This window comes from Xenopus tropicalis, chromosome 1, assembly GCF_000004195.4.
Source record: "Xenopus tropicalis strain Nigerian chromosome 1, UCB_Xtro_10.0, whole genome shotgun sequence".
Taxonomy (NCBI): Eukaryota; Metazoa; Chordata; class Amphibia; order Anura; family Pipidae; genus Xenopus; species Xenopus tropicalis.
The window spans coordinates 32,127,629-32,151,666 of record NC_030677.2 but is presented as its reverse complement, the minus strand read 5'-3'; the positions used below and the strand labels follow the sequence as shown (position 1 = coordinate 32,151,666).

At 38.2% G+C, this 24,038-nt stretch overlaps 1 protein-coding gene across 2 annotated transcripts in view; it reads right to left on the bottom strand.

Moving 5' to 3' along the window:
* Positions 1-24,038, bottom strand: part of tbc1d19 (TBC1 domain family member 19) — a 47,647-nt gene that overhangs the window by 12,552 nt on the left and 11,057 nt on the right. For both annotated transcript variants that reach the window (XM_031895358.1, XM_031895357.1), the window contains exons 4-15: positions 23,786-23,861; positions 22,424-22,498; positions 20,921-20,984; positions 20,612-20,658; positions 19,274-19,384; positions 15,079-15,151; positions 13,179-13,217; positions 11,451-11,563; positions 7,829-7,903; positions 6,892-6,954; positions 2,073-2,157; positions 1,912-1,956 (exon numbers count right to left, since the gene is read on the bottom strand). In XM_031895358.1, coding sequence (XP_031751218.1) covers positions 1,912-1,956; positions 2,073-2,157; positions 6,892-6,954; positions 7,829-7,903; positions 11,451-11,563; positions 13,179-13,217; positions 15,079-15,151; positions 19,274-19,384; positions 20,612-20,658; positions 20,921-20,984; positions 22,424-22,498; positions 23,786-23,861 — 866 coding nt within the window. The remainder of the gene's footprint in view (positions 1-1,911; positions 1,957-2,072; positions 2,158-6,891; positions 6,955-7,828; positions 7,904-11,450; positions 11,564-13,178; positions 13,218-15,078; positions 15,152-19,273; positions 19,385-20,611; positions 20,659-20,920; positions 20,985-22,423; positions 22,499-23,785; positions 23,862-24,038) is intronic.

Below are 24,038 nucleotides of genomic sequence, written 5' to 3'. Positions count from 1 at the left end.
CACAGGATTTTTTTGCTTGCATGGAGAGTGGCCACCTAAGGCACACAATGAAGAAGTGCAGTTTTGGGGAGACAATATCTATCTTGGCTCAGTCAGATCAAGTTGGCATTACATCCGTCTCATTCAGTGTACAAGTTCTTCACTGATTTCCTATTAAAGAGCTGCTCAGTTCAGTGGGCTCCAGCTCTTTAAATTAAGATGTAATTTGCCACTAGCAATACTGAAGTGTGGTACTGTAACTATACGTTAGGAGTGTTAAATGGGGCGTCTGTTTTCATTATGGGAAGTCTACCATGGAGAAAACACATTTGCTAGTGATGGCAGGCAGTTTTAGTATAATGCCCTGATTTCTAAAAAACAGCTTGCTGCACTGATTATGTAAGCACTAACTTCCTCTGTGGTTAGAAATATCCTAACAAAACATAATTAGATTATATATTGCTTCTTTATAGGGGTTTCTGTGTTGGTAGAATTTGCCCTGATCTTTTTCTCTACTTTTTACATTGTGTACCCCTCAGTAACCTGTAAAAGTGCCACAACTGAACTGATTGGAAAACAGTTGAACCATTTATGCTTTGGCCATACATGGACCAAAGAGAAGATGATGAGGGAAGCCATATGGTGGTCCTGTAATGTACAAACAATATTATGGCCAAATGCACCTACAGAAGAAATTTCCTGACCAGGCAGACTGTGATCCTCTGGGGTGGCACAATAATTGTCAGAGGGCCCCCCCATATAAAGTGATAATTAAGCAACAGGGATGAATCTGGAGAGCATCACTTTGTGGATGGCCAGATTTTGCCTTGTGTAATATTATACAATAAAATGGCTTTTGGTCATGGCTTATTGAAAGGAGGCATGAACTGCTTCACTAAAGAATATGATTAGAAATAAAGCCAGTGAAAAGTGTGCCGCCCAGGTACCAATCCCCAGGTGCTGATGCAAAAAAAAATATCAGCAGCTGGAAATTAGATAAGGAATGAGCACTTGGAAAGGACTAACTGCTTCTGGAAAGGGCAAATGTTAGTGAGTATTGGTACTGTACCCCATACCTTACTGTCAATATAATAAAGCAGAACTGGGTCAGGACTTTAGCTGAGTAATAACTAGGGATGCAACAAATCCAGGATTTGGTTCGGGATTCGGCCAAGATTCAGCCTTTTTTCACCCTGCAGGAAGAAGGAGCTATAAAGTTTGGTTGGCTGATAACATGTCCCAATGGAGATCACTAACAGACCAGATTGTCACTGCTGACTGACTTTATGCAATCTCATGCCAATTCATATAAACTGACACTAGAGGTACCTTTAGTAAAAAATACTTATTAGAATATTTAAAAGTATTCTATTGCCCATATAAAATATTTTGAAATTCTTGTACAGGAAGTAGACTATAGATTTTAATGTGATGACTCCCAAGCTGTTACTAAACTAAATTTTCCAGCATCCAATGAGTAGCTCAGTAACAGCTGCAAAGCTTCAAGTTGCAGGTCACTGATCTAAAAGGAATCCTACAGAAAATTTACATGGTGTGCGCATTCTATGTCGCTGGTCTCTAATGCAAGTTTTATGTCAGTGTTAGTTAGGAAGGTTAAGTAAAAAGTAGGGATGCACCAAATCCAGGGTTCGGCAGGGTTCGGATTCGGCTGAATCAAATCCTAATTAGCGTATGCTAATTAGGATTTGGAAGGGTTAAAAAAAATTGCGCACTGCGACTTTTACCCCTCCCAGATCCTAATAAGCATATGCTAATTTGGATTCGGATTCAGTACAGTATTCAGCCAAACCCAAAAAAACTGGCTTTGGTGCATCCGTAATAAAACAACTGCTCTATAGACAGATATTTACAGTATTTTTCTAACTAGTCATTCTGCTTACTGCCACTAGAGGGGGCCAAAATACAACATACCATTTGGTGGATAGAAAACAGCAAATTCTTCCAGACCAAGTTTCCCTACAAATAAATACAGAGATATTAGTCAGGCAAAGTGTTATTATAACATTTCATTCAAATAAGTAAAAATGTATTTTTCTGCATGATTACCAGGCAGGTAAAGGTTTAACATTTACCTCGTATGTAGGATTTCGGTGGTGAGGCACTACTGTATGAGAAATGTGCCAGGACCGATGTGTCTCGAGAAAAACATAGGAGAACCTGTGAAATGATAGAAAGGTGAATATGCATCCATTATATAAAATTACAGCAGCTCAGAATGCCACAGGCCATTAATCATATCTATAGTTGGCTGCGCCATTACTTATATACAGAACTACTGCCCCAAAAAGATGACTCTGAAAAAAAGGCACCCTACTGCACCCCACAGAATCGCCCCTGGGAAAGCTGTCAGCAAAGTTCAATATGCTGGCACGTTCCAGAGAAGAGAAGAGAAAATAAATGAAGGGTAGGGGGGTCGGCCTATAATGGCACACTTGAAACATCATTACCCACAAAGGTTTGGGAAAAGGGAACAGCCATGATTTCTGTGTATTCTGATAAAGCACCAATTACTGGAGATTCCTGAGTGATGCGTATTGAAGGGGGATCATGAGTCCTCCAATTATAATAATAATAATAATGTCCCACAGCATTCAGCATGGCCCCTGCTGCCACAGTTCAGATTAGAAATGGACTGCCTCCTGGCAGACACTCGGAACAAGCTTGGCGTGTGTAATGCCCACGTACCGTACTGCTTTCATTCTGTACACGTATACTCTATGAACATGCACCCCAACCCACACTTTGTGGCTCCTATCTTTTTGCCTTTAACGTGAAACATACCATCTTCCGTAATTCTGAGTGTCATTTAAACTACCATTTGGGCATTATTTAAATAACCGACTCATAGGTTACTACGAGAAGGCACAAACATAAAGATAAGAATGGAGTCTGACAGCTCCAAGCCAGCTGTATCAGAGCTGTGATAAATGCATCAATTCATCAGGAAATTTTATAACAAGTCAAACTGCTGGGGTTCTGCATTCCCCGGATGAATCCACAATAAATCAGCCCCTAAGTGTCTGTAGGAAATAAAGATTATTTTAGAAGGTGAACTGGCATACCCATTGGCAAAATGTTTGTGGGAAAGTTTTTTTCTTCTGCAGGTCCCTTCTTCTCTGCCCTAACAATATGCCAAAATCAAGACTAGTTATTTTTACATGATATTTGTTGAAATGAAAACACTGCAGCATTTGATCAAAATGACTGAATGTAACATAGAACAAAGCAGGGGACAGTGCAGAGTAAAGCACGGTACGTAAGAGGAGATATTGCTCAGAGCGCTGGAGCCACTCAGGCTGGACAAGACTGTATTTCCTCCATAAATGCAATAAAAGCAGATAAACACTCAGGTTCATTTAACCCTTGTGCAAGCTTACATGTATTATGAATGCAGATCACCCTACACTATCCATACTGCTCCAAACCCTTTAATAGCACAATGGGCACAGGGATGTATGATTACCATCCAGCTTGATCCATAGTCACAGAGAAAAACAACATTTTGTTTGCCATGACTTTTCAAAGAAAGTCTTTTTTTGCCACAATTATCTTTAATCACCGCAAAATCCCAATCTCAAATGTGATTCTGCCCTTAAGTGTCCACTCCTATATTTTTTGCTTTGAGGCCCAGGCCATTGAATCCCAGCCTTGGAACGACTGCCCCTAATGCAGACAAGCAGGCAGCTCCTATTCCTGGGCACTAGAGGGTCCTTGGCTGAATAACTGCAGGAAAAGACCTACAGAGTGCAGTTTAGTCATGCAGTTATTACAGTAATCATTTAATCTGACATTGCAGCTAAACACGTAGGCAACTTTGAAAACATTTATGCAATACTATTTAAATATGGTCTGTCTCTTTGATAAATACAGGGATGTGTTTTATATATAAAAATTAAACAAAAGGGAAGAGGTATTTTATCTGAGCTATGTATGGATAAATGGGATAAATACTTTCATGTACTTTGATTATCTTCAGCCTGTCACAGTGCAGGGAAGGGGGCACGCTGTGCAGCTCTGAATTATATTAAAGCTATGCAGAGATTGTACAAATATGGGACCTGTTACCCAGAATGCTCGGGGCCAGGGGTTTCCTGGATAAAGGTGGCCATACACGGGCCGACTATAGCTGCCGATATCGGTCCCTTGGACCGATTCGGCAGCTAATCGGCCCGTGTATGGGGAGAGCAGAGCGGCCTGGCCGACCGATATCTGGCCTGAAATTGGCCAGATCTCGATCGGCCAGGTTAGAAAATCTGGTCGGATCGGGGACCGCATCGGCTCATTGATGCGGTCCCCGATCCGACTGCCCCATTGCCGCCCACATAATCCGATCATCTGGCCCCAGGGCCAAACGATCGGATTATTATTTTTTTTACCTAAATGGTCCCCGATATCGCCCACCCGTAGGTGGGGATATCGGGGGAAGATCCGCTCGCTTGGCGACATCGCCAAGCGAGCGGATCTGCTCGTGTATGGCCACCTTAAGGGATCTTTTTGTAATTTGGATATCCCCCACTAAAAAATCAATTTACATTAATTAAACCCAATAGGATTGTTTTGCCTCCAATAAGGACTAATTGTATCTTTGTTGGAATCAATGAACTGTTTTATTATTACAGAGAAAAAGGGAATCATGTTTAAACATTTGATTTATTTGCTTAAAATGGAGTCTATGGGAGATGACCTTCCCGTAATTCTGAGCTTTCTGGATAACAGATTTCAAGATAACAGATTCCATTCCTGTATTTGTATAGCAACAAAGAAATCTGAATCTCTTAACAGCCAATAACCATTCCTATCCATATATGAGCATTTTTTGAAATGTATTTCTTTTACTATTTTTAAGACAGTAATATTTTTGCCAACAATTAACAGTTTTAGCAATTAAGTTTTAGCAGGTCTCCTTGAGGGATGTTTTTTCCTAAAAAACATGTGCAAACAACCATTTGTGAAAAAAAAAAAAAAATACACTGCGCAAACTTTATAAATGACCCCCACTGAGTTAAGGGCACTACACAGACTGTACTATGGGTCACGTGGAGGGACATGTTTGTAAGGGTGTGAGTCCGTGACAGCCAGGGTGGAGTCCTGATGCAGTTGGGGGAGAGCTAGATGTAACTGAGGCCACATTGAAGAGAACTTGACTAGGGCAGGCTAGAGGGGGAGCAGAAGAGCAGAATACAGGCCAGGGGCAGCTGGAGGAGCAAATATGGCCTGGCACCTTGTATTGGTTGCACCTACCAGCTTTCCAAATTGCAGTCATGGTTTGAAGGTTTATTATGACTTTCACTTCCAATATTGTTACAGTGAACTGGACCTTCCTTATCTGGGTAGCCAGCCAGAAGTTACTGAATCCATTTTGTACCATTTTCCACCAATAGAAATTAACTAAAAATCCAAACCACTCAAACTCTGCCGTGTATCATGTCCTACTGTGACACAATAATAAACACTAAACTTTGTTTCCTAAGAAGAGTTAGTGAAGAATACAGAACTGTACATATAAGGTTCTTGATCTGTTTAATCCCATGGGTTGGAATTGCGCAGGAACCGGTGCCCTCTGTCTACTCACACAGACAGTAACGACTGTGACTAATTTACATTTAATCAAATAGAAGGGGAAAGGAGGTCAGTCATTTTCCTCCATGACATTTATGTTGACATCACATTCATATTCATCATTAAAAGCTCTAAAACTGAATTTAATTTCAGTATGAGAGGTGTCAGGCAAGTCATGTAATTTCGGTTAAATTAGTTTTCTTCTGTGCTGGAAGAAGCAGCTTTTCAATTACAATGTGTTACCAAAGGTGAAAAATGGCAAGCATCCTTTTCATTCCATCCTTATAACTTGTTATTAGGCTCATAATGTGGTATTAGCAGTGGGGATTGCTACTGAGGGATCATGGAGTGTTCTATTTGGATATGATGTCTGCAGCTAATCAACAGCTGATTGGTGCTTTGCCTTAAATACCACTTATTCCCAATTCCCTGATTGTTAGAGCTGCTCTCATTCTCTAGATAAGCTAAAAAAGAAACCGGGTTTCTTTAAACATTTGCAGACACCTTTATGTCTGAGCAAAGTGCAATGCAATTTTGAGTGCAGTCACCATGGGGTTTTTTCCACACAATGCAGCATTTCCCCCAGAATTCCAGCATCATTGCAAATGCAACTGTTGCAATTCCTGCACATTTTAGTGCAAATGGGACACAATTACACAGAAGTCCACCTCGCATGATAACCCTTGAGCTACCATCAGGTCAGGAGGTTCCCCTGCGTCAACAGGCGCAGCAGCACTCGATGTGACAGAAACTAAGCAGTGCAGAGCACAACTACAGTATATGGAAGTGCTGCACCAATAAGCACTCCCACTTACACCAGCTGAATCCCATGGGCACCAGCATCAACAGCGCCAATGTCTGTGCACTGCACATATTTTTGCAACAAGGCCAAACAAGTTTGAATGCTGGGAAGCATTTTGGCTAAAAACATGGCAGATATTTTCACTCAGCTCTCGCTTAGTTGAACCCTATAATCCCCTACTCAATGTAATTACAATTTCTCATTTCTTTTTTCAACATGGCTTTCCCAGCTTTCCAACACGGGAGGGTGCATCCTGACAGTGGGTAGCCACTGGGACTTCAAGGCTGGTACACAAAAGCATTAGCTGCCAACTAATTTGCCCTTGTATGGGGCCAAAGCAATTGACTGCCTGATATCTACTGGGCATGTTTTAACAGTCAGTTCTGTTCAGCCTAATCAGCAGTCCTCTTTGACAAGGGCTGCCGAGCCCAGTATTATTATTCAGCTGTTGGCCAGGGCACCAAATTATCTTCCATGCACAAAACATTTTTACTAACAATTCGTCTTGTTCAACCCCTTATTTTTCATACCTGATAAAGATAATCTTCAAAAACAAAATAGTAGTCATCATTACTAGCCGTAAGCTTTACATCCTATAAATAAAATAATAGAAAAACATTAATATAAGGTATTGATGAGAGTTACTTTTCTCTCCTTTTACTGTGGATTGTAAGCACGTTAGGGCAGGGACCTCTTTACCTCTTGTAAGTTATTGGCTGCTTTGTATGTATATCTGTTCAATGTATATACCCATTCACTGTACAGTAAGGAATATGTTGGCACTTTACTAATAAATGATAATAATAATATTAGTACCAACAGTTCAGATAGTTAAAGGAACAGTAACACCAATAAATGAAAGTGTTTTAAAGCAATTAAAGTACTGTTGCCCTGCAATGATAAAACTAGAGTCTTTGCTTCAGAAACACTACTATAGTTTATATAAATACGCTGTTGTGTAGCCATGGGGCAGCCATTAGGTTTGAAAAAGGAGAAAATGTTAGGCACCCCCCAGTTATTGTAATCACTTACCTGAAACCCCAGGATAGCCCCGACTGAGCGATCCTCTTCCTCTTGTCTTCATTCTTAGCTATCCCAGGTCTGACGTATATGCAGTAGAGTGAAAAGGCCAATGTTTTGTTTAAGTTCAGCTTTTTGCTCTACTGCACATGTGCAAGTGGCATGAAGACAGAAGAAGAAAGAGGATAGCTCGCAGCTACCCCCGGCTGGTACAGTTTTCTTCTAACAGGGGCACCAGCCCGGGGTATCAGGTAAGTGATTACAATCATTGGGGGGGTTCCTAACATTTTGGCTACCCCCAGGGATTGTACCTTTCCTTCTCCTTTAAAGGCAAATTGTTTGTTTCAAAATGTCAATGGTAACATCTTGCAGAAGTAAATGTTTTTATGAAATAAAAATTTGCAACAATACAAACCCCCCAATGGAAAGAAAACATAAATTGCTCACCTTGTAAATCAGACTGTCAGATAAAAGGTCATGCTGAATCACATTAGATTTAAGCTGCTCATAATACAACATGTCCTGAAAATTGTTGAGATAGAGAAATAAGGATTTTGCATTCAAAATATGACAAGGTACATTTAATGCTACATAAACTATAGCCAGATGGCACAAATGTAAAAGCTAAATAGACTTTCCTTCTCCTGAATATAAGTGAGAAAGGCAACACGTAGGGAGAGGCTAGACCCAGCCATGCTTAAGATGAATATATATATAGTGTAAGCATTCCCTAGGGCTCGTACTCTCCTCCGTTTTTATCAGAGTCATCTTTTCACACCATCCACAGCCACTACCGTCTCCTATTTATTCTTTCTTTTTGAATTTTTCCTCAGCTACTTCAAAACTGAACTCAGATTGTACCTCTTGGAGCACTGGCATGGTACCGTAACTGCTCCAGTCTTGGCAATGATGGGTCAGTTCCACTGGGAATAGCACTTACCCTCCTATTTCTTCCTGTAAGTAATCCACCCACTTAGATTATAAGTTCTACAGGCAGGGTCTTTCCTTCTGTGTCATGGGAAGGCTTATTTATCAGTTTTCGAATTTGTGAATTTTAGAGGTTTTTTTTTTCAATTCGATTAAACTCAAACTTTTACAAAAAATATCAATAAAATTAAACCATGAAAAAAAAACTCCAATGCATCAAATTTGTATTCTATTAATCATTTTCAATGGGTCAATAAACTCTCCAACACATTTGAAAAACTCAAATTAAAAAATTGACATATGTGTTTGCTAACATATTAACGTCTACATGACCTTTCAAGCTCTTATATGGCTAACTTTTACATACTGTACAAACAAGATATCAAACATTCGAGTTTGGAATCCATAATTCGAATCTGGGAATTTCCCTCGAAAAATTTGAATTGCAGCAAAATTTTAACTTGAATGTTGGTAAATCACAGTGTATATTCATATTTATTTAGTTCATTACTTTTGCTGTATACTTTTTACCAGTGCTTTGTAAAGATGGAGTGTGACCCTCTTGTCACTTGAATCTAAACCCTATTTAATACATGACAGTACCTTCCTACTCCTTGAGTTGTTGCCCGCTATTATATCTGCGCTACCGTGGGTGAGAAATCTCCTGACAATGACTTGCCATTGAATAACATTACATTCACCCCACATAAAACTCAGCACTCGCGGCAATACTGCAAAGTGAATCCAGTCCATCAGCATGGAGACTTATGTGACTCTAGGAGGTAGGAGGTATTAACACTGGTGCAGAGACCCAAAGAATAAATAACAAATATAAAGTGATTGCTATGGGATTGTTTTTAGGAGAGTTAATGATGCTTTGACTGAAGGATATCTGCCAATATTAAGTAAATGCTTAGTCACTTTTTGCTATTAAAATCTTATTAACTAAGTTGATGTTTAGAGAACATCCATTTAATTACTTTGTAGCAGGTGAGCGTGAAGCTGTAAATTGCTTTTAGCAAAGTGTCACCTAATGCATGAAATCTGTAAGAAAAACTCTGTAAATGGCATTTGTCAAAAGCAATTTACAGATATATCGTCTTGCTGAGGATCCCTTCAGTCAAAAGTTGAAATTGATTTTATGGTTCCCAAAGCTCATCAGTGTCTTCCATTGCTAATGATCGGCTAAAGTTTTGTACTGTGTTACACAGCACATCAGCACCATGTCATTCTCAGCCATGTACCCAGGGGAGCTAAGGGCATTATACAGTGTTTATGCTTTAACACCAAGGAACTCAGATGTATACACGGCAAGCAGTTCACATGTCTATGAATTAAACCATAAACTCCATAAATTGCCACCCATATTTCATTAATGTCAAGCACATTCATTTTAGAAGATATAGAGGGAGTGTAAATAGGGCCAGACATGGAGGGAAGCAGAAGAGGCAGCTGCCTATGTAGCATCTTGGGGGTGCATAATTCCCCCCTAAAACAATTACAGCATGATACACTCCATTCCCTCCAACCTGACTTGCTGTACAAGTAGCCCTGCCTATGAGAGTTTTGTAGATGTTTATGAGTTTATATCATAAATCCATGAATCCAAAAATCCTACAAAAGAAGAATGTTCAAAGTTACAGAGTGGTCGGCTAAACACAACTAAATGCCTGTGTTGCCTGTTGTTCGATGTGTGGCCTGTAGTTGTTTTTATTACTAGATTTCCTACCAAGGATCAATTTAATAAGAACAGCATGACAATAAGACCTGATGGAGGTTAGACGTAGTTCCAGCTGATTATTAAATTGTTCCAGAGAGACACATTTTGCAGGGAACAAATTGGCCGGAGAAGCTGCTAAATACTATAGCAGTCTTCAAGCAACACAATTTACACCTTAATGCTACCTAGCTACGACAGGGATGAGGGTGTAATGAGCCCTGTAAAAACCTGATGTGCTCTTTACTTTACTAATTAAAGTTTTTCTAATTGACTATCACCAGTCTCAATACATTAATTAGTCTCCAGACATTTATTAAGGTTCATATTAAAGAGAAAATATAATTTATAGGATATAATCATTTGTGTCTTTAAAAGGCACTCATTAATTAATCTGGTGTCTGTATATATAGAACAAATTAGGATGCATTCCCAGAGGGAACTTATTTAAGCAGTAAACCAAGAATTCAAGTAAAGTATATGGCCCAACCACTGCTATTAAAGGGACAGCATACACCCCTTTTTAACATGAGCTGAAGGAATAGGAAATACCTTTTGCCTATTGCTTTAAGAAATATCTATGGTTTCTGTTTTCCTGGCATTAAACAAAACTATGAATGCAGTTTCATATTATCACTTCCAGTCACTTTTTGTCCAAAAGAACTCTAAAGGAGCTGCTTAAACTAATTACCAGTCCACTGACAAGCCCTGATAATGAGCTGCTCAAAGGCTGCTGCTTAGATAAGGGAGAGAAGGGTTGTTTGTTTAAAGTTAGAGAGGGAGCTCTGAACTAAATATGGATTATTTAAAATTTAAACAACGGGCAGAATGTAATTTCAACACAAGTCCTATTTAATGTGCTCATTTTTATGTGTTTGTAGGTGTATACTGTCCCTTTAGCAGCAAACAAATAGTCCATACTGATGATTCAGCTGTATTCACATTTACACTCCCTTTATTGTAAGCAGTTATTTTCCTTCCAGCCAGGACATTTTCTGTTTAGAATTTGTATGTTTTTATTTAATAATTTTATTTGATTGATTTTATTATGACTAACTGAAATCTCCATTATAAAGCATAAAAAAATCCCTTTAGGTGACATATTATTCTTTAGCCGTACAACAAGTTTGGTAACATATTGAGTATAAATGCTCACTAGTGCTATAGATTATGAGTTTGTAAGGACAGGCACTTTATTTCATTAGAACTTACCTCTGGTTGATATGATGCTATAGATATAGATATGAGTTTGTAAGGACAGGCACTTTATTTCATTAGAACTTACCTCTGGTTGATATGATGCTATAGATATGAATTTGTAAGGACAGGCACTTTATTTCATTAGAACTTACCTCTGGTTTATATGATGCTATAGATATAGACATGAGTTTGTAAGGACAGGCACTTTATTTCATTAGAACTTACCTCTGGTTGATTTGAGATATTCAAAATAAGTGCCCACAAGTCAGCTCGTAATGATGTTGGGCAGCCCTGGCGAACAAACTGCTGAGCAGCAGCACTGTCGTGTCCGGCTAACACTAGAACATATAACAAGGATATAATTTAAATCCTTATAATATCACATATATAAAATTATTATTATATAATATAATATAACATCAGCTCCTGCTAGTTGTATAAAATACAATGAAGGAAAGGAACATTATTATTTTTTGTGTTATAAAAGCTGTCATATAATGCTCTTTAATGTAGCTCCAATTATTAATCTCCAAAAGTAAAACTGTGTTAATATCTGTCATCAATTACAGACTCAGACTTCATATGAATGAATTTTATAAGTTTAGTTACTTTATGTGTTTTGCATCATTCCAAATATCATTTAATTTCAATCTAAACTCATTTACTGACACTGGACAAATCTGCCCTACTGCATGGCAACCAATCCAACTTTTTTACATTCATTAACAGTGTTTGTTAATTAGTAATTGAAAAGCTGCTTAGAATATACTAGAGGTTAACTTTTTCTTGCAATAAATATTATTTATTTAAATTTGTACTTTTAATTACTGAGTTAAATGTGTACATGTGAAAGATTGCTAGTAAGTCAGTATATTTAAACACATTACATGTATGGGATTCCTTATCTGGAAACCCGTTATCCAGAAAGCTCCGAATTACGGAATGCCCGTCTCCCATAGACTCCATTTTAACCAAATAATTCAGAATTTTAAAACTGATTTCCTTTTTCTCTGTAGTAATAAATCAGTACCTTGTAATTGATCCGAACTAAGTTATAATTAATCCTTATTGGATGCAAAACAATCCTACTGGGTTTAATTAATGTTTAATTCATTTTTTAGTATACTTAAGGTATGGAGATCCAAATTACGGGAAGATCCCTTATCTGGAATACCCTTGGTCCTGAGCATTCTGGATAACAGGTCCTATACCTGTACTAAGTTGATTAATTGCTAAGAATAGGTCAGTCTAAAGCATAATAATGGTACACTTTGACTTAAATGTCTTGTTACATATATATTTACAGAAATAATATTACATTTAGGGGCAGATTTATCAAAATATGAGTTTAGCGCTTCAACTAAAAGCCTAACTAAACAAGTGGGCAGAAATGTTGTACATTATGTTTTGAGCTTCTATACCAGCCCAAGGCACCCAGAGCCCTTTAGCAGGGAAGGTCTGTGCCCCCAAAGATGCCCCAGTGCTATTTACACCAGAATTTAATAATCAGCCCTGTAGCATAGCTTATATGGCAGACAAAACCTCATTTTCTTCTTTGCAATGACCCCTAAGCTCAGCTTCCCAACAGCTGCCCAGAGCCCACTGAGCATGTCGCAGACACTTTCCAACATGGGGAGCGCCTGTGACAAGTTTGAATTCCTGTATCATTGTTGCTATTGAAATGCTGAAACTTTAGGCTGGTGCAGTAAATTCCGTATATAAAATATAGCATGTTTTGCCATATTCATTTTTAGGGTTTAGTAAAAATCCCATAGGAATAAGTAGAATGTGGGTGAGTTTTTATGTATCAAGCTGTAAACACACATTTTGATAAATCTGCCCCTTAAATTGGAATACTGCCCTTCAAAGTACAGTGGTTGGTAAATGTATCCACAAGAAGTGTGCATATTTAGGTGTGTATTTATTTATGAGCCATTTATTTATATATATTACCTTTTTTCCCAAGAGAAAGATGTTCATTTTCAAAGAGTTCTAATGACAAAAAAAAAATACACATTTGATACTTGAATATATGTATATGTGACTGTATATGTGACATATTTACAACATAACCCCCCTTTATTGGCAGTGCTTTTAGCACTACACTTCTGGCAAACAGAGAGATCATTATTGCAATGTATAGAGGAGAATTTGCAAATATTTCAATAATAATAAAATATTAAATTTTTTAACAAACAAGTTTCAAGCGGTTTTATCATTTTTATGTTTTAGTTATAATGGCAGATGGCTCAGATTAAGCATTTATGTATTTACAGAACATCTTGATATTAAATTTAAATGTTGATTAAACAATTGCTGGAATGTATTCAGTTTGCACAAAAGTTTAACGTTTAATTAATGTTTCATAGAAGCACTTCTCCCACACAGAAAGTTATTAAGTAGCATGGAGCAAATTAGTCCCAGCAAAACTATGGTTGCCACCATTCTTAGTAAGATTTTTCTGCTGATGATGCAAAGGGGATCAGATGACACTAAGGGGGCGGGGCAATGATATAAATGGGTAGAGCGGAACAGAAAGGAAATTTGGTGAGCTGGTGGGGGTTGGGGAAGGTGAAAAGAGGGCCCACCTGCAAGCAGGGACTGTGGGGGGAACTAGTTGTAATTACAGTACAAATTTACTGGCAACTGCATTGCTGGTAAATATGGAATACTGGTACAGACCTTTGCTGGTATACAGGCTAGGCTGCTGAAATACTAACCAGATGGCAACCTTAATTTCAACCATTCAGCAATTAGGTTAGGAGAATTATAATAGCAACATCTAATTGGTTGCTGTAACATACAGAAATGGGGCTCATATATCACCATAGTAAGATTGTAACTCTTCCTGTTATAGTTTGCCCCCTTAATGGCTCAAGGTTTGTTAAGAAAAAAAACCAGTGCTGGTATACTAGAGTTAGTGGGTTTATTTGTCTTTTCTACAAAAGATACTTTTTTAGTAATAAAAGAAAGTCAAATAAAAGTGCAGTTATGGTCAGGCAACTTTTGCCAAAGACACTGCAAAATTAGAACAGTTCCAGGTACTTGTGTCTAAAGCTACTCCTTATGTGCCCACCAGTCTGTTCGGATGAATTGTGTCACTGTGTATGATGATGAAGGGGAATCCCAGCAACCTGCATCAACTGATGTTGCATACTAAATAAAAATGACTTACTTATGTAATTTTCATGTCAAGCATTAGAAATACCATCTTAAAGGAACAGTTCAGTGTAAAAATGAAAATAGGCAAAACAGATAGACTGCACAAAATAAAAAATGTTTTCAATATAATTAGTTGGGCAAAAATGGAGTCTATAAGGGCTGGAGCGAGCAGATGTCTAACATAATGGCCAGAACACTACTTCCTCCTTTACAGCTCTAAGCTGTTAACCAATCAGTGACTTGAGGGCGGGGGCATATGGGACATAACAGTTCAGTTAGTTTGCTTTTGAATCTGACCTGAGTGCTCACAAACTAACTAAACAGTTATGTTCCATGTGGCTCCCCCTAAAGCTACTGATTACCTAAGAGGTTAGAGAGCTGAAAGCAGGAAGTAGTGTTCTGACTATTATGTTAGATAGATTCATAGATTGCATTTTTGCCTAACTAACTATATTACAAATATTTTTTATTTTGCGCAGTTTGTCTATTTTACCCAGTTTCATTTTTACAGTAAACTCCACGTACAATTCACATTGAAAAGTATGTGCACTTGTGCAAATGCACAACGACCTGCACCTGCGTTAGGCACATCACCACAACCACATTGTGAGGGGAAAAAACATAATGGAGCGCACAAGATTGTACTATGCACACTACATTTGCGCTTGCAAATGGGCCCTATAATGCTTACCTGGAGGGACTTGTGTGGAATCATCAACACCCAGCTGACCGGTATTTAAGCTTAGCTCCTGAAAAAAATCCCTCTAGAAAAATTGTTAATAAATCTTAGTGGGTAAATAATAATGAGTAAATATTAAAGTATTAGTAAGAGGACAGCGAACACAAAAACAAAAAAATTACAACAATACAACTGGCTGTGATCTAACCTATACCAAGATGGCAGCAGTAATAAGCTGGCCATACACATGCTGAGTTGCAGTCTGTTGACTTGACCATTCCTGGTTGAGGAGACAGCTTATTGGTCAATGAACAGAACCAAAACAGCCTCCTTGACCAATATCTGTTTGGGAATCAACCAGATAATATGAAAATTCTTGCTCAGGCCCATGATCTGCTAATTGATACACGGTCAAACTTCTATACAAGTATGAGTGGAACTTGGGTGTGGGCAGCATTACTTGGTATGTTGGTTTGTAATTTTATTTCTTTGGTTTGTCATTTTATAGGGTAATCCTCATTATCTAAGTCGTTTGTTTCTTGCTAATTACAATAATGATTATACAGCTATTCTGAATGAAGAGGTGTTTTAACACCTTTTGTACAAGAATTAGTTTCCAGATAAAAGAGCATGAAGGTAGACACAGAAGCTTTACAATTTCCAAGGCCAAATAAAAATGACTAAATACCAAAGGAATTACAAAAGGAAAGCAATGTCTTTATTCGAGTTTCATGCCAGTGTTCTATAATAACTCCCATGCACGCTGAAAGCCGACTCCCTTTCATATGAATGTCTATGGTATATGCTGCCAGTAGGCAAGGAAAGCTCAGGAAAGCTACAGGCTACGTACTGATGTGTCAGGCTGTGTTACCAAACCAACTCAGAACATACCTGTACTTCTCAACTATATCCTTTTTTGTACCAACCCTCTACCGTCCCCCTAATAACAGCTGTAAATAAAGAGTAATAGGCTATACTTTTTGTACATGATTTTAAGAAACAAAGATATGAAAAAGAAAGTACTGCATATCTATAGTAATAAGTCTAATCAACTGGACTTGCTGTATTTCTTCTCTTGAAGACATTTCCCTAGTCATCTGACTGGCTTTCTCAATTCAGAACGACTTGTACAAAGAACTTTCTGGAGTTAAATACCCTGGAACCATGCTCCAATCAGCATAATCTGTTTGGCATAACCAGCAAGGGGTCAAGAGACCTCATGGAGGTAAGGTGCCGATTGTATTAGCATGAGGTGTTATTAAGCCTTCCAGGGAGAGGTGCCAAAACAGCACTGTGACAGACAATAGATGTCGCACCCCCCACCTTTATTCAAGCTTGTTTTTTTTTCGTTTTTTCATATACTGTACAGGTTTCTTTAAAAATCTCTTTTGAACCAGCTGTCCTCCCTGTCCAGAATATGAACCTGGCAGTCTTCAAACATGTGTCCTTTTTCCTTTAGATGTAGGTACACGGCTGACCAGAGGAGCTGGCCCTTCTGTGCTGTGCCATACGCTGGTGTAACTGTTATTTAGTATTTCCCACATACAAGTCAGAGGACTCCTCACTGCACTGCACTGTATACGCAATGTTACTCTTCTTATGCTTTGGTATTGGGTCTTTTGGGTGAACCAGTTGCTGTCTCAGTGTGTTGCTGAGTTAAAAGCAGACAGGGATACAGTGTTTATTAAAAATGAACACCCCAGCTACATATGGGAGGATGTCTGTCATGCTTTCCACCTTCACCAGTAGTTTTGGTTTTATAGCTTCTCCTTCTCCCAGTTTTAACAATGGCCCAATCTGGATACCCACAAGTTTCAAGGACCTATCTGAGATGTTCCAACTCTTTCACCTTAGCCTCCATGCTGGCTGGGATCTTGTCTGCTCTGTGGTGTAGGCTTCAAATAGCATGTACTGGTTTTTGCAGCCCCTGTAGACCTCTAATTCCAGCCTTTTACCCTCTCTGACTGTTACCAAGCAGTCCAAAAAAGCCAGTGTTATTTTGCATACCTTTACATGTAAACTTTATGTTGTGGCCCACTGTGTTGATGTGTTCAGTGAAAGTCTGTACCTCTTGTGTTACATTCTGTTTTGTTGTCTGTCCCTGGACAGTTTAATAACACCTCCTAGCTCCAATCATACTAATATAATCAATACTTTACCTCTATGAGGTTTCTGACCCCATGCTGGTTATGCTGATTGAAGCAAGTCCAGTTAATTTGACTTATTACTATAGATATACCATGACCTGGATGAATGAGAACCTTCACAGACTAGAAAATACAGCCTCTTTCAAATTGGTGGTGTTTACATATCAGGACAAATGTAACGGTATTCTACTCCTCATCAATACCTAGAATAGGGTACAGTAAACCTAAAGCTCGCCATACATATACCGCTAATTTGGCAAAGCCCGATTTTCTGGAGAGGCTGTCAGGAAGGGCCCATACATGGGCAGGTCTGAAGAGGCTAAATTGGCAGTTTAAATCTGCTTGTTGATGGCCAGCTTTCCTTAGCACAACAACATATAAAATAAAACTCAGGACTTACACTTCAAAGACAACATGCCAAATAGGAATAGGATTCATTCTGTGAGTGTTACTGGTACTTTAAGAATAAAAGGACTATTAAAAAGGACAATTTCACTAAAACATTTACTATCTACAAAGCTGTCACCAAGTGTCGCAAAATTATGAAAGAGTGATATTGACAGCGATTATCTCCTACCTCCTGTCTGCATGGAAAACTGCCATCAACTATAATAGCAATGCCGTTTGATTGTCATTTGTACATTAGAAACAAGCTAATCGGTACAGACATACTTTCTTGCATTTGTCATTTCCTGACCTTTATTGCTTTAGTTTGATCTAATGTTCTATGGCACTCGGTTCATACATTGCCGCAGGCTCTACATGTAGTACGTAAAGTTGACTCTTTAGCGGTTATTATTATTAAGGCACATTGAATTTGGGAATTTTGACACCTCTAAAAGCCATAAATGCTTCGAGGAAAACTTAATTTCCAAAGATACCTCCAATGTATGACTGATTTAAATGAAAATAAACTGAGACAGCTGTAACACCCTGTAATTTGTTGTTCAAAACGTAAATTTAGCTGCAGATTACTTTAATACTATACCAACTGGTGTCTTACCTTGGTAAACTAACAATTATATTCTAACATTTTATTTCTAGGCCAAGGAGGTATCATTTTATTCTACAACAGAACATTCCAAGCTTCTATGGATCAACTCCCTCCTTTTAGTCTAAAAACCCTTCTATAAGTACACAGGGCATCTCGCCATGTTTTCAGTTATAATATAGCATGCATTAAAATGGATGTATTGAGCATATATTTTATTTTTCCATTCTCCAGACCAATACTGCCTACAGACTCTTAACTGATTAGGAAAATCATTGGACTGTATATGGGTTAAAGTGATGTTCTCCACACAGATATCTAATTAGGGCTCAGTGTGATACTGATCAGGCTGGAAAATTCTGGTTCCCCAAGGATCTAAGCAGCTAGAATTATTGATTATATATTTAACTAATTGAGAAAAATAAGACTAAAGGTGGCCATACACGCACCGATATTATCGTACGAAACCTCGTTTCGTACGATAATCGGTGCGTGTATGGCATGTCGGCGAGTCGACCGATATCGCAGGAAGCTGCCGATATCGGACGACTCGCCGATCGGACAAGTTTGAAAATTTTGATCGGGCGCCATAGAAGGCGCCTGACCAAAATTCTCCCTTCAGAGCTGAATCGGCAGAAGGAGGTAGAAATCCTATTGTTTCTACCTCCTTACCTGCCGATTCAGCCCTGAATGGTGTGTGGCGGATCTTACGATGTTTCGTGCGACCGATGGTCGTACGAAACATCGTCGGATCGCCACGTGTATGGCCACCTTAAGATATAAGAATATCAGTACAGGTATTATGAGAAAGAAAGTACGGTACCTTCCTCCTATTAATAGTATTAGTTCTGAGCTTTATAGCACCACATTATGAGATATACCAAACAAGGTTTCCAACTACCTGGAAATAGAACGGCTGATTTCCTTTCACCCCAATGTTCATGTACTGCTACTTAATTGTAATCATCTTCTCTTAAACTATACTCCATCTTGAAACAGAATATAAACAAGTAAGTTACTGAACTAAATGTGGAAAGTTGGTTGTTCTTGTAACCTTAGCCATACTTACTAACTCAGGAATATCTTTAATTTTCAGTGGCACTTGAATCAAACCCAGGTGACTCTTATAGTTTCCTTGATCCCCAATGTCATAATTAGGGTTTCGTAGATTAATCAATACCTAAGTAAAACAAATGCATTGTATAAATGTAACAATACAAAAAAAACAGTAAATTAGCAAGGTTAATTTTGCTCAAGGTCAGGAAACAAAATGCACACAAGAAAGAAGAGCTTTTGAATCTAACCATATAAAAACAAAGCTCTAGCATTACAGATTCATCTTTACTTTTGCTGCTATAAAAGTGTTTTACCCATCTGGGAAGACATTCTAGAGCATTATAGGTGGTATCTGTTACTAGCTGACCATAAAGTAAGGTTGGACAATGTTCTAGCTTTGTATAAGGCATTGTCAAGAATGTACACGGTAGCATTAAAGTTTGCTACCAAGTCCAAACCAGCAAACACAGCCCCAGAAGCTTAGCTGTTCCATATTGCTGCTCCCTGTTGACGACCCTTGTTTGTTGCAGTAAAATGAATGATAGCATGTATGCATGTTTTTTATTTGCTACATGTATTTCATTTTTTGTGCCTCACAACATCGGAGTTAATAAGATGTGTTGTGTCCAGACACTAACAACCCATATCGTAAAAGGCAACACCCTGGCTGCATATTTAACAGGTTGTGTTCACCTTGCTTTGCTAATGGCAGGATGCACAGAGTAGATGTGCAAGAGTAGAACTTTTTATAAAGAATAGTTCTAAATACAGGGTTTACCTTGCTTTGGTAATGGCAGGATGCACCGACAAATAATGTGCATGAGCAGAAGTTTAAGGGAATGTTTTTGAATACAGGGTTTATCTCAGCTTGCTAATGGCAGGGTTCACAGGCATTTAATGTGCATGAGCAGAAGTTCTAGGGAATGTTTTTGAATACAGGGTTTATCTCAGCTTGCTAATGGCAGGGCGCACGCACATTTATATTGCAAGAGCAGGACTCCTGGGGAATGTTTCTGTATGCAGGGTTTCTATTTACTGAGCAAACAGTGAATCACAAAGTCTAATCACAAACTCAAATTATATAGAGTAGCAGAAAAAGGACGCTAATCATAACTACATGGTTTTTCAGAGCAATTATATTTAACTGTATCTGGTCCTTTTTGTATTCAGTTATACCGAAGAAAGAGCTTTGAAAAAAACGTTATAATAAAACATCAGTAAATGAAATCGAAGTTGCTTTGTTTTGCCAGACTCAGAGAGCAGGCCAGGAGCAGGACAACAGCAACACAGATCTAATTCCAACAGCTGAACCATTCCCCCCCCTTATTATCTGTATAATTATGGTACTTACCTCCAGAAAATCTTTTGGTGCATACACAGGTCTAAACAAACTTAAATCTGAAGGAGAATGAAAAAAAAGTGTTCATGTTCCTCAAACTCTAGGTTTCCTTCACAAAATACTGTGCTTCTCAGTTACATCTGTAACAGTCTATCTACCTTTTATTAATTACTTAAAACGATTATTCATTCGCAGAGACAACTGAAACAATCCTACAAACAATAACATGCATGAATTACCAGGATCAGTATCCTATGAATTCTAGTGTGTGACTTTAATCTCTGTATATAATAGCAGCTAAATTCTAAATTGTTTCCTTACCTGGTTCATCAGTTCCCATTTCATTCCATTTGTTTAGTAGTTCCTTTTGCTCATTTAATGGTCTCTGAAAATATAATTCAGCAGCCACGTTACAATGCTCTTCTGATGTAAACTCAAATCAAATATAATTTTAGTTTATTTAAACCTCAGTGAGAACCCTCATAAATGAATAAGCACAGTGTATACGATTTATTAAAGGCTTGTGAGGAATACATAATGCCCAAAGCAAGCTTTTAGAGATGGATTTCAGCATAAATATCTGGTTTGGTGGCTTTGTTGGAGTCTCTTGTTTGATCAGTTTGTCTGATCAATATATAGTGGAAAGGATTGATTAGGATCATGGACAGCCACTATGGGCTATTATACACATTTTTTTATTTACATTGGGTAGCTATTGTTATTAGTATTCATTGGCAAAGCAGCATTATTTAGGAGATGTACCTTGGCACATACATATATACAAATATGGTGCTGTTGCGTAAAAAAGGTTGTGCTTGTCAAAAAATTGCACGGTACATTCAGTTTTGCTAATTTTTTTTGGCAAAGTGAAACAGGACATTCCTAAATATAGGGGAGCATTTTGTGTTCCATAATATAGATGGGCATTGGATATTCTCTTCCATTTGGGTTAATATTACATGTTCCAGTGCAAGCACCCCAGAGGGGCAGGGTACTGCCAAGGTACCCACAATAATATGACTCACATAGATTCTCTCGTGATCTAAAAATCAGTGCAAACATGGGGAAATTTTCTGCATCAAAACACAAAACTCGAAATTGTAATCCACCATCTGAGCTGCTTTGCCTGTCAGTGCCGCTCTAATATTGGGTGGATCAGAACAGATATCACCCTAAGGGGCACATTTACTAACCCACGAACGGGCCGAATGCGTCCGATTGCGTTTTTTTCGTAATGATCGGTAATTTTGCGATTTTTTCGTATCTTTTGCGTTTTTTTCGGCGTCTTTACGATTTTTGCGTAAAAACGCGAGTTTTTCGTAGCCATTACGAAAGTTGCGCAAAGTCGCGATTTTTTCGTAGCGTTAAAACTTGCGCGAAACGTTGCGCCTTTTAAGTTTTAACGCTACGAAAAAGGCGCGACTTTGCGTGCAAGTGTTAACGCTACGAAAAACTCGCGTTTTTACGCAAAAATCGTAAAGACGCCGAAAAAATCGCAAAAAATACGAAAAAATCGCAAAATTACCGAAAAAGTCGCAAAATGTTCGTTTCCAATCGGAATTTTTCCAATTCAGATTCGAAATCGTGTCTTAGTAAATCAGCCCCTAAGACTTGAAGTCAGAACAAATTACCCTACATGCAGCTTCTAACAGTCATGTATGAAGACAGAATTGCAGGTATACATACAGAACTTGTTGCTAGGAAAAGAAATAGTATTCCAGTACACATCTCAGTCTGTGTAGAGACATGTAGCACACAAAAGGTATCAGAAATACCAAAACACTGCAGCAAGCTCAAAAAACAAACATAAAATCAGAATTCTACCTTGCGTGCAAGTTGGATATTAAGTTCCGTACACATGCTGTTCAAACTTTTAATCACTCTCTTTTCCCAGCTTGCCTAAATAAAACAAGGAGCAAATACAAAAAATAAATATCATTTAAATATCACAACACAGTAACACTGGAAATGTGACACAAGGGGTTTTAACTTGATAAATGGTACCTCTGTATATAAAAAATTGTTACCTTAACAGATAGGGCAGATTTAATACAACTCAAACTGGGAACTCCTAAGGTAGTTTGTTTTTTTTCTCATTTACTAAACAGTTTCTTGACTGTCAGGATAGTGTTAAACAAAACGACACAATTATCAAAACAGGTGAATGTGTCCGTTTTTCAGAATGTGTTTCACTGCTCTAAGGTATTGACTATAAATCTGTTCTGAGCTCTAAGGGTAATGGCCAAAGGGTGGTTAGTCGGCCACAATAAATCTCTGCTTCCGCAGGTGACTAATCTCCCAGAAAAGCCTTTCCAGCTGGAATAAAGGGAACAGCCTTTTCTCAGTCTACTTCTTTATCTCTTTACTGTTGCTAATAAAATGTTAAACCTTTAAAGGGGATTAACTTTTAGTTTGATGTAGAGAGTGATATTCTGAGAAAGTCTGCAATTGGTCTTCATTTTTTATTATTTAATTTTCACTTCAGGAGCTCTCCAGTTTGGAGTTTCAGCAGGTATTTGGTTGCTAGGGTCCAAGTTACCTTAGCAACCAGGGAGAGGTTTGGATGAGAGACTGTTATATGAATAGGAGAGGACCTGAATAGAAAAGAAAGTTACACAAAGTAACAATAACAATAAAACTGTAGCCTCACGGGGCAATAGTTTTTGGCTGCGGGGGTAACTGCAAAGAGTTGGAAGAAGAAGGCAAATAATTCAAAAACTATAACTAATAAATAATGAAGACCAACTGAAAGTTGCTTAGAATTGGCCATTCTATAATGTACTAAAAGTTAGCTTTACATCAGTTAAAACTGCCCCGTTAAGCAAAAAAAAAAAAAAGTGACCATATATTTTTTAGATGTAAATTAAATATTTTTTTTCCAAAACTATGTTGCTTTACATACTATTGAGCATTGTTTTCTATTAAAACTAAACTGTTTGAATTCTGAGGGCAGCAACACAGAAATTAACTGCCCATCCTTTTGTCTGTCCCAAGAAAGTCCAGTTAAACAAATGTAAAATAGATTCATGATAGCAATATACTTTCCCAGTATCTCCTATCCTTCATTAATCACAAGCAAAGAGGTTCACAGCTAAGGCTCTGCTGCAAAAATAAACCAGGCCAGTTAAATCCAAAATGCGCTAGTAAGTTGTAAGAACAGTTAGGGCAGAAGTTTAGAGACTGTACCTGTGCCTTACGCATATATGTCAGTGGCTCCTTAATATGTTCCACTGGTGCAAGTGGGTGACAAGGGGCAGGAAGCCTAGAAGGAAAAAACAAACAGCATTGTGATTGCTAATGTTTCAAATAATAAGTTATGGTTTATCAGGCAGCTGGCTTTTTGACTTGCTGCAGCCCACTTTTCTTGTTGCGTCCCCAGGGATAATGCCACACTGTATCTCACGGCATCTTTTTCTTTTGCTTTCCTAAGGCATGGGAA